At 43.2% G+C, this 12,184-nt stretch overlaps 1 protein-coding gene across 5 annotated transcripts in view; it reads left to right on the top strand.

The window, feature by feature from the left end:
• Positions 1-12,184, top strand: part of LOC139765235 (protogenin A-like) — a 140,580-nt gene that overhangs the window by 32,175 nt on the left and 96,221 nt on the right. For all 5 annotated transcript variants that reach the window (XM_071692574.1, XM_071692571.1, XM_071692570.1 and 2 more), the window contains exon 2: positions 934-2,196. In XM_071692574.1, coding sequence (XP_071548675.1) covers positions 2,103-2,196 — 94 coding nt within the window. In that variant the 5' untranslated portion in view covers positions 934-2,102. The remainder of the gene's footprint in view (positions 1-933; positions 2,197-12,184) is intronic.

The raw sequence follows: 12,184 nt of genomic DNA on the forward strand, positions 1-12,184 counted from the left end.
GAGAAGACGCTTCATAGCTACAAGAGTGAAGGAAGCGAGCGAAGGATACGAGAATTCGCAATTTTGGAGTTTGGGAGTATAAATGGAACGGAAGATTTATATAGTGGGTAGTCAATCAACTGACACATTTGTAAACCGAATATATATATATATATATATATATATATATATATATATATATATATATATATATATATATATATATATATATATATATATATAATGTTTTATCATAGATATTCGCCATTTCCCGCGTCAGAGAGGTGGCGTTAAGAACAGAGGACTGAGCCTTTGAAGGAATATCCTCACTTGGCCCCCTTCTCCTTTCCATCTTTTGGAAAATTTAAAAAACAAGAGGGAGGAGGATTTCCAGCCCCCCCCCCCCCCTGCTCCCTTCCTTTTTAGTCGCCTTCTACAACACACAGGGAATACGTGGGAAGTATTCTTTTTCCCCTACCACACAGTACTGCTGACGACAATTCAGCTTATCTCCAGACCCTCGTTCTTACGATGCAACTGCCACAATTGAGGACACCGACTCATCACCGCACTCCTTCGTACTCTCCTCATATACATAGAAACATCACCTCACTTTATGAGCTCTGGTCTATTCCGGTGGCATTGGCCGGCTTCCTGAGCGCTGCGGGAACCCCATAAACCTCGAGGATTTTCCATGGGTAGGAAGTAGATAAGTATGTACTTATGGGCGTTACCGGATTCCGCCTGCATGTAGTTAAGTTAGTAGGTGGTAAGTTGCCAACAGCCTCGTTAAGGAGCTCCCCCCATCGTTTTCCTTGTTTGTTTAGCGTTAGTTAGAACTAACACCACAACACGGTGGTGTTAGTAGTCATAATTAGCATCATTAGTTTATTATATTAATACAGGATATTCAAATCTTCATGACCTAATTCCTGTTTCCAATCTTTTTTTCAGGTTTACGAATCTATGACCCTTAAAGAGTTGAGAAGGAAGAGCGATTTCGACGGCTCGACAGAAAATCTTTTGCCTACATTGAAGCAGCCAATCACGACATTCCTTAGCCCTCGTCCCTGATCTCGTCATCATGCCTTGGAACGCCAAGCAACCAATCGAGGCTCTCCAGCACTTCTGACGTCATCGTCTATTGGGAGTCCAAGCAGCCAGTCACGACACGACACACTTCTGACGTCATTGCCGCGTAAGAGACCTCATGAGATGAAAGGAGATTCAACTCTACAGCGAGACTTTTCCAAGGTAGCAGATACACTGAGAGACTTTACCTCGTCAGTAGATACTGAGAGACTTTGCCTTGCTGGCAGATACGAAGTGATTCGTGTTCATCAGCAGATGATAAGAGATAATATCACACTAGCAGGTACTGAGGGGTTCTGTTTCTATTAGCAGTGGCTGCAGTGGCAGAATTAACTGCCAAATCCACACGCCCCAACAATAATATCTGGAGGTTGTAAAAACAACAGTGAACACTCCTCTGTGCGAAACGTTATGAACAACAGCTACTACAGTGACAAAGACTTCTATATATTCGCTGCAGACAGAAAGTTACCACTGTGATTTTTTTCAGAGTCGGCAGTTACGTTTGTGAGAAATATTAAGTCATGGATTTGTATACCTCGCCCCATGTTGTGGCGGGGTCGTGAAGTAACAACTTTACTATATCATGGGTAACTGATTGTTATATTTTGTGGCGGTAAGGCTGCTTTATTACAGTCCCAGTCAAGCATTTTTCGTGTCTTTTTCCGAGTTGAGACGAGAAGTAAAGTGAACAAAAGGTCGGAAAAATGACATTCGGACCTTCGTGACAATACCAGAGACGTGAACTTTAATGGTGACCTTTTCTTTTTTAAGAATCAACTCGTTCCATAAAGGTTCCTTGCATTAGAAAATGGGGGGACTGTGTGAGCCGTGAGATAATATGTCGTTTCCAATAACTTCAGAGACATTAAACCATAATATGGAGTGTTCTTGAAAAGACACCAAGTCGAAAGAACCGTAGCATAGAACACGGGGTAGATGATGGTCGTCCAACAACCTCTGTGGATCTGCTGGTGAGCGAAGCTGATTCCCCTTTATTTCTTCTCCTCAAGGAAGTTCGATCACACGTTATGACTTCAGGGGGTACTGTCGCCAGCCTCCTGTACCTTCTCCATCTGCTGCTTCTGGGTCGTGAAGGACGTGTGGTAGCCAACCCAGACCCAGGTCAGTGTGAGAGAGTTTTTCTGGTGTTTATTGTTGACTGTCATTGTGGAATAAATGTTCCTTCTATGTCTGTTTCTCCGAGTACTTTTTCTCTCTGATTTTTTTCTTCTCAGTGTAGTGCCTTTCAATCTTCTCCTTCACCCATGGTTTGTTTTGATTCTTAGGGGTGGTTTTGTCCTCTCCGTAACACACAAGTGGTCATCACAGAAACACAATTCAGCTGACTGATGGGTGGAATGTCTCTCATTGTCTCAGAGAACTGATGATACTCTGCGGCTCAGTGAGGGGGTGTTGATAGAATTTGGAAATGGAATTATATTTCCTGTGGTTACATTGCATTTATCGAATCTTGTATTACAGTTTAGGTAGGATATGATCAGAGCTCTGGTTTTCGATGCTATTTTTTCTTTTGTCGCTGTTTCTATCTCAATGGTGTATACCTGATCTCTTCTTGTTATGTCATATTCAGCAAACTTTAAAGAATTTCGAAGTCTCGTTCCTTTCCTTTATTTGATATAAGGTTGTCCTTTCTCGACCCTTATAATCTTATCTTAAAGTCTGTCTCTATCAAGCTCGACAAGGTCAGAATTACAGACAACAGACTCAGTGCGATACGAGGATGTCCTCCGACTCATGAATGGGAAACTTACTGCCTAACATTACGAGCGAATATTGACTATATCATATTTCCAATACCGGCACAGCCCACCCGACTTGAGGAGGATGTGCATTTCTACACAGGCATGAAGGAATAATTTCTCGACTGTCTCCTCCTCTTCTCCTCCATCATAACTAGAGAAATATACTCAATTCCCTCATTACTCCCCGATGCATCAAGGGCTTTTAACAGCATTACTGAGCGTTTTGGAGGAGAGTGCAATATCTTTTCTTTTTACCCCAGCAGGACGAGCATCGTGGTATCTTAAGGCATAGGAACCTCTTCTATAAGGCTTTTTTTTTGCGAGAGTTCTGGACAGAAGGATCGTATTCTTTTCGTAGGTCAGTTATCGTGGTATCTATAGACATGTTAAACTACTTCTGTAAAGCTTTTTTGTGGTGATTGTAGACGGAAAGGTCTCTTTTCGCCCTGATTAGTAGATAATGGGACGGTAGATGATAAGAGGTAGATGATGGGAGGTAGATGATAAGAGGTAGAAGATGGGAGGTAGATGATAAGAGGTAGAAGATGGGAGGGCGAGAGAATAATGTATATACAGAGACAGAAAGTACTTAACCCACAAACGAGTATCTGAGATGGCGGTTTTCCCCTAAGACAAGGCAAGGGAAAGAGTAAACAGTCTTGGGGAATTTATATATATATATATATATATATATATATATATATATATATATATATATATATATATATAGACCCTCGACCTACACCCAGCTCAGGTGTTCATCCTCCTCTTGGAAATGATTGATATATGGTTTCGTGGCTTCGGCTGGGGCGCATGCGTGTGTGTGTGTGTGTGTGTGTGTGTGTGTGTGTGTGTGTGTGTACATACAGAGAAATAAAGGACATGGTACATACGTACAGGTTTAAGGGACGAGGAAACGCGCGAGTAAAACTACCCATCTAGGAACACGCAAATAGTAATCATCCAAACACACACACACACACACACACACACACACACACACACACACGCACACACACACAAACACACACGCACTCACTCACTCACAAAAAAAAGACACTTTTATACCCGTGTTCACATTTTCTTTTTGGCGAAAATTAAGGGGAAGAAAAAAAAAAAGTGTTTTTTAGTTTTTTCTTTCTTTTCCAAACGAGAAAACTGAAGACATGTCATTTTCCAGGTCCATGCCCCAAAATAAACCACCTTCCTGTGAAGTCTCCGGTGGCGTGATGACTTGAAAAGATCAGCTTCACAAGGCCAGACGAGCAAAGCTGTGAGGGCACGAATGAGAACCGTTCTCTTATACCTTCGCCTCTTGACGTCGGCTCCCTCTTGGCAAAAACTCTTGTACTGCTGTTTGCTTTGGAGGTTCGAGTAAAAAGTAACAGACAGACATAGTATCAGGAGAGTGATATATGTATATATATATATATATATATATATATATATATATATATATATATATATATATATATCCCTGGGGATAGGGGAGAAAGAATACTTCCCACGAATTCCATGCGTGTCGTAGAAGGCGACTAAAAGGGGAGGGGGTGGGTGGCTGGAAATCCTCCCCTCTCGTTTTTTTTCAATTTTCCAAAAGAAGGAGCTGAGAAGGGGGCCAGGTGAGGATATTCCCTCAAAGGCCTAGTCCTCTATTCTTAACGCTACCTCGCTATCGCGGGAAATGGCGAATAGTACGAAAGAAAGAAAAAAAATATATATATTCCTTTTTTTTCATACTATTTGCCATTTCCCGCATTAGCGAGGTAGCGCTAAGAACAGAGGACTGAGCCTTTGAGGGAATATTCTCACTTGGCCCCCTCCTTCTCTGCTCCCCTTTTGGATAAGAGAGGAACAGACGTGGAAAATTCCGCATTCGCTCCCATCCATTCTCTAGCACTTCATGTACTGTGCACCGAAACCACAGCCTCCTATCCACAGCCAGGCCCCACAGACCTCTACATGGTTTCCCCCTGACGTTTGACGTATTGGCTCAGGCCGCTTACAGCACATCGATCTATATATACCACATTCCAATTTACTCTATCCTGTGCTAGCCTTTCACCCTCCTGCATATTCAAGCCCTAATCACTCAATATCCATTTTTAGTCCCTTCCATCTTCCATAATATGTATATATATATATATATATATATATATGTATATATATATATATATATATATATATATATATATATATATATATATATATATATATACGTATATATATATATATATATATATATATATATATATATATATATATATATATATATATATATATATATATATATATATATATATATTAAACATGAGAATCCCTGGGCAAATATAGCTTAACAGTCGTTCTCTTTTTGTAGTAATTAAGTCGGTTAATTGGACTTGCCCTGGACAGAACTTGTTCCTCTAGGCAATGCTGGTGCAGAAAAATCTTTCAGTATCCGTTAGGGGTGGAAATAAGCCACCAGCACACCTGAGATGGTCTTTAGTAACGTGTGTGTGTATATATGTATATATATATATATATATATATATATATATATATATATATATATATATATATATATATATATATATATATGTGTATTCGTTTAATGGACCAAGTTCCATCTCGGGCCACAGAACGCACTGAAGTCTTCATTTTTTCATCAATCCTTCCTCCATCTTTGACTTTCTTTCATCTAATTTTACTTATTTTTTTTACCTTTGTCAATTTTTTTCTCTTTTCAGTCGCTATATTTTGTCTTTCTTCCACCTCATTGTGGCCAATTTTCTTTCTATCTTGTCTCGTAATCACTATACCTTTCACTATTTTCTTTTTGATCAACATGTCCTAAATAGCTTCTCTTTGATCGCTATATTTTCACCATCTTTGATGACTAGAATTTCTAACACCTCTGTGATCACTGTCTATTTCACAGCCTCCTCTTTAATCACCATATCTCTCACTATCTTCTCTTTAATCACCATATTTCTAACTATCTTCTCTTTAATCACCATATTTCTAACTATCTTCTCTTTAATCACCCACCATATCTCTCACTATCTTCTCTTAATCACCATATTTCTCATTATCTTCTCTTTAATCACCATATTTCTCACTATCTTCTCTTTAATCACCATATTTCTCACTATCTTCTCTTTAATCACATATCTATCCTCTCTTTTCTTTCTCTTTCTCTCTCAATCTCCCCCTTCGTTTCTTGACATCCCCAGCCACCATTAGACTATCAGACTATCCCTCTCATCCTATCCTCTAGCCCAAGACACACCATCATCATCATTTCACTCCCATCTCTCCTCACACTGCCTGGTCCGAGATCCTCCTCCTACCTCGCTCGATGTATAAGGGCAGACAATCAATCCCCTCACTGATGTCTGATTGTGTGAACTTGGATTCCATGAACTGAGAACGTCTATGAATATCTCTTGTTTACTGACTTAATCTACCAACCCTCCTACGCTCTCTAAGTCCTTTATCTTGTTGCTTGTTTTGCTGTGGTTTCTATTGTGCTTCCGCAAGAGAAGCGTATATCTATGGCTTCGGCTTTGACCCTGTTTTCTGTACGTGAATCTGTTTATATCATGGAGTAGAAGAGCAGGTCGCAAGGTGAAGGGGGATCTAAACCACTATTATTCAGATTCCATCCGCGCCTCATTTGCTTCTTAAGCCGCAGGTAATTGGTATGTATCGTAAGTTGACCGTCCTTAATCTCTCACAGTTTCCCCACCACCTTCCCTCCCTTCCTCTAAGACGGACACTTGAATGGAGCAGGATAATGCTAATCCTTGTTGACACAACTTTCGTCCTTAAATTCCTTTGCCTTACGTAGTTATATCCTTGTCTTCCTTTCCTCGTTTGTTTGAGCAGACACACTGGGGTGTCAGAGATGGCCAGGGGCCAAGATGAGTGAACACAGACAGACTTATATAGTGTGGCTGAGTTCCCAGCTTGACTCAAAGTATGGTCGATACTTGAGGTCGAGTGAGTAAGCTTCCAGCCTCACCGAAAGCCAGCGAGACTCGTAATGAATTTATGAGGGTGTAGTGGGGTAAGGGCTGAGTTCACAAACTTCGCGAAAGTAGCTAGCTAGATTCATGATGAGTAGATGAGGGCGGTGGAGTGGTATCCCAACTTTACTCATCCCAACCTTACTCATCCCAACCTTACTCATCCCAACTTTACTCATCCCAACTTTACTCATCCCAACCTTACTCATCCCAACTTTACTCATCCCAACCTTACTCATCCCAACTTTACTCATCCCAACCTTACTCATCCCAACCTTACTCATCCCAACTTTACTCATCCCAACCTTACTCATCCCAACCTTACTCATCCCAACTTTACTCATCCCAACCTTACTCATCCCAACTTTACTCATCCCAACTTTACTCATCCCAACCTTACTCATCCCAACTTTACTCATCCCAACCTTACTCATCCCAACCTTACTCATCCCAACTTTACTCATCCCAACCTTACTCATCCCAACCAACTCATGGTGAATTCATGTGGGTGAGTGAGAGGATTCCAAGCTTATTGTATACCATACTCACGCTTGGACGCTCAAGTCTTCAACCTCATTCCACCGTGTGTGTGTGTGTGTGTGTGTGTGTGTGTGTGTGTGTGTGTGTGTGCGTGTGTGTACATTGTCCGTGATGACAATCACATTACTCCGCTTATGTAATTCCTCTACTCATTCAATACTACAAAAGTAATTCGTAGAATTATTTTCCGTATTTCTTTTTCCTTTTTTTTCCTTTTGGTCGCTGGCATGTCCTCTGGTTTTCTCGTGGTCCGCATTTTTCGACGACATGTTCTCTGCTAACGTTACCGAATTGGCTTAGAGTATTAGGGACTGGATCGAGTCATCCCTGAGACGGGATGCGTACCTTCTGTATGTGTGTGAGAGAGAGAGAGAGAGAGAGAGAGAGAGAGAGAGAGAGAGAGAGAGAGAGAGAGAGAGAGAGAGAGAGAGATTTGTATTTACTATATATATATATATACATATGTCACGGGAAGACAGTTTTACGACTCATGTTGCCCCCGCGCACACACACACTCTCAGCCTAAGGCAAATATATGAATTACCTTCTTATACTATAATTACCTTTTTGTCCTGCAGTGAAAGGGAATTTGACTCTCGTTTTCTTCCCATCTCTTGAACAGGGCCCCATCTCCTGTGTGTGTTTGTGTGTGTGTGTGTGTGTGTGTAATGACCCATCCTCACCTTACTAGGATTATGACTCATATTGTTGAGTATTCTGAGTCCCCATACTCAGCTCATAACTCAAACCAGACTCAAATCAAGCGCTTGGGGGTCCCCACCGCTCGTCACCTCTCATGCAGACTCACTCACTCACCACACCAACGGACTGACTCATATGTAGGTCTTTGGGCCCTAAGTCTGAAGTAAATGCTGAGTAAATGGAAGAGGAGGACACACAGCTATGTGGAGGACTCATCCCCAGCTTAAGGTCGACCAGATCAAAATACATCTGTACTGTAGGGAGAGGTGAGGGGAAACTCATGCATGGAAATTTCTCTATCCCTCTTTTTCTGTGAGCAAAATTGCTTGGAGCAATTAGAGGATATGATCAGATAGAGAGAGAGAGAGAGAGAGAGAGAGAGAGAGAGAGAGAGAGAGAGAGAGAGAGAGAGGAGGGGGGGAAGAATCAAAATCAAACTTCATCAACCAACCCATCTCAGGACATTTCTCCCAAATGTGCCAAATGGAAGAGAATAAAATCCCTCGGAGCTTTATAGTAATCCCAAGAGAGAGAGAGAGAGAGAGAGAGAGAGAGAGAGAGAGAGAGAGAGAGAGAGAGAGAGAGAAGGATATAGCTTCTCAGGCAGGTTAATTACATCTTAATTCTTGAGTCAGTTTATTGATTTTGATCATATCCGTTCGTCCGAAGGATTGACTTCCAACACCTGTCCTCTCTCTCTGTTTGCCTCCCTTCTTGTTTGCCTCCCTTCTTGTTTGCCTCCCTTCTTGTTTGCCTCCCTCTCTCACTTGTACCAACGTGTGTGCCTGTGTGTGTGTGTCTCTCTCTCCCTCCCACGTCTCGTCCACCCTTGTGTTTTTCTCATCTCGTCTGTCCTTATGTCTTTTCCGTCTTGTCCATCCCTTTGTCTCTCCCGTCTGGTCCATCATTGTGTCCCTCCCGCCTCGTATGTCCTTATGTCTCTCCCGTCTCGTCCACCCTTGTGTCCTTCCCATCTCGCCTGTCCTTATGTCTTTCCCGTCTCGTCCATCCCTTTGTCTCTCTCGTCTCGTCCACCCTTGTGCCTCTCTCCTGTCTCGTCCACCCTTGTGCCTCTCTCCTGTCTCGTCCATCCTTGTGCCTCTCTCCTGTCTCGTCCATCCTTGTGCCTCTCTCCTGTCTCGTCCATCCTTGTGCCTCTCTCCTGTCTCGTCCATCCTTGTGCCTCTCTCCTGTCTCGTCCATCCTTGTGCCTCTCTCCTGTCTCGTCCATCCTTGTGCCTCTCTCCTGTCTCGTCCATCCTTGTGCCTCTCTCCTGTCTCGTCCATCCTTGTGTCTCTCTCCTGTCTCGTCCATCCTTGTGTCTCTCTCCTGTTAATCCTACCAACACCACTGCAGCAGCAGGAGGAGGAGGAGGAGGAGGAGGAGGAGGTCCCTCCGCCCGTGGGTCCATGACCCCCATAAGACTCGTTCTCCTGCTCGGCCGCAACATGCGACAGCCGTTACGTGCGGCTGCTCAGGCCTATCTGCCACCTCTCTCTCTCTCTCTCTCTCTCTCTCTCTCTCTCTCTCTCTCTCTCTCTCTCTCTCTCTCTCTCTCTCTCTCTCTCTCTCGCACCCACACCATCCAGCAGTTCCCTGTGAGGCCCACGGAACCACTACTCCTCTCTCTCTCCTACGGACCCACACCAGCTAACCACCATGTCTGTGAGTCTCACGGACTATCACCCTCCCTCCTGCGTACCCACACTGCCAGCCAGCATGTCTGTGAGTCTCACGGACCCATCACCCTCCCTCCTGCGTACCCACACTCCCAGCAAGCATGTCTGTGAGTCACACGGACCATCGCCCTCCCTCCTACGTACCCAAACCAACATCCAGCATGTCTGTGAGTCACACAGACCATGGCCTTCTCTCCCACGTGAACACACCGCCAGCCAGCGGGTCTGCGAGGCACACAAGCCATCATGACCTTTATTATCCGGCCTCTGCTCGGGCAAACGACAGGAGGCCCATCTGCTCTTGATGGAGCCAACCATTAGCAACGGAGTCTAATAATTTCTTAACTGGTTTGTGTGTCTGTATCCTTCATGTGTGTGTGTGTGTGTGTGTGTGTGTGTGTGTGTGTGTGTGTGTGTGATGGTGTGTTGGACGCTAAGCTACGGAAAGTTGATGTGTAAGGGAAATATCTCTAGAAAATGTGCGGGGAGGAAAACAAACTTTGAAGTCTCGTAAAACTTGTGGACAAACGTAATGTTTCAGATGGACAAACATGGGACATGGATTATGGGCACAGGGACTTGTGTCTGATACCAAGGTCTTCTTGACGTTGAGGTGGTCTTCTTGACGTGAAGATGGTCTTCTTGACGTTGAGATGGTCTTCTTGACGTGAAGATGGTCTTCTTGACGTTGAGGTGGTCTTCTTGACGTGAAGATGGTCTTCTTGACGTTGAGGTGGTCTTCTTGACGTGAAGATGGTCTTCTTGACGTTGAAATGGTCTTCTTGACGTTGAGATGGTCTTCTTGACGTTGAGGTGGTCTTCTTGACGTGAAGATGGTCTTCTTGACGTTGAAATGGTCTTCTTGACATGGAGATGGTCTTCTTGACGTTGAGGTGGTCTTCTCGACGTTGAGATGGCCTTTTTGACGTTGTGATGGTCTTCATGATACTGAGATAGTGAAATATATGCGAGAGATAAGAAAATTCTGTGTGTGGCAGTATATGTGTCCCATCCCCTCGCCCTCTTCTTTGTCTTTCTCAGTTTCAACTTCTATTTCATTTCTTTGTAAGAATGTCTTGTTTGCATGCCAGTGTTATCGTAATCTTTGTCTGATGTTTTTGTATTTGGCTTTTCCAATGTGTTTTATTTGCATTGTGTCAGCATTTCAGGAAACTTTGTCAGAATGTCTTGTTTGCATGCCAGTGTTATCGTAATCTTTGCCTGATGTTTTTGTATTTGGCTTTCCCAATGTGTCTTATTTGCATTGTGTCAGCTTCTCAAGAAACTGTCATTAATCTGGTAAAGATTCCATTCTTATGAGTATGAGTATTACATGCCTCTCCTCCCTCGAGCTTTCTTACATCTTCATTCCACCGTGTTGTACTTATGCTTTTACGATCTAAAACCAAAAAGTACCTTGAACAAGTCTCTCTGCCTCTCTCACCTAAAGCTCTCGTAAAAGACCTTTGCCTTAAAAAACGCTACCTACAGAGCATGAGAAGGAGTCAGCCATAGCAGAGAGAGAGAAAATAAAATGGACGTCCCGAAGCTCAAACGTGCCACAAAATTGGCGGCGAGAGAGCCACATGTGTACTCATAAGCTCAGATTGGCCCCCACGTTCTGAGTTATAAGTCTTCTCTAATTGACGTATCAAGCACTTAAGTTCTCGAGGTTCTTTCGTGAGGGGCAGACGTGCTTGCTTTCGTACATTGTGCCATGAACTTTCATGAAATTCCAAAAGACCAGCTCTCTCTTCACTGAATTTGTCACTCATTTGGCCTAGATGGTGTGAAGGATTGAGACAATGGGTCATTTAGAATAGTGAGGAGTAACCTTTATTAGCCAATGGGGTATCTAGCTGAGTAGATCGTTTAGAGGAAGGGGAGCCATTTAACTTGGTAGGAGCTACTGGTCTAGGCTTTCGAGTTGTTTTTGATTTTGGGAATATAGAATAAGGTATATTGTATGGCTGGCAGTCGTGCCTCATTATTATCACAGCTCATCAGTGAAGTTGACATGAGATTCAATTTTCCTCTGAAAAAAAAAAAAAAAGGCTTCCTCATTGTTCCGCAGTCTATCTTGTATGGCGCATTACCAGTACCACGAATCTCCATCTCTCTCTCTCTCTCTCTCTCTCTCTCTCTCTCTCTCTCTCTCTCTCTCTCTCTCTCTCTCTCTCTCTCTCTCTCTCTCTCTCTCTCCCACAGAGCATCCATTTGCCAAATTAATCTCCACACGATGCTGGGGCGGTCGAGAAAAAAGAAAAAAAAATAGGATGTCATTTCTCGCATTTTGCCACGGCTTCTCAAACCCGCTTTCACAGGCTGCACGCATGACTTACTGAGGGAACGTTGAGGTTGGCTTAAGTAATACTGGATCGCCTCTGAGGCATTCCAACCCGACAAATGCCTTTA

The sequence above is a fragment of the Panulirus ornatus genome, chromosome 53, assembly GCF_036320965.1.
Source record: "Panulirus ornatus isolate Po-2019 chromosome 53, ASM3632096v1, whole genome shotgun sequence".
Classification (NCBI taxonomy): Eukaryota; Metazoa; Arthropoda; class Malacostraca; order Decapoda; family Palinuridae; genus Panulirus; species Panulirus ornatus.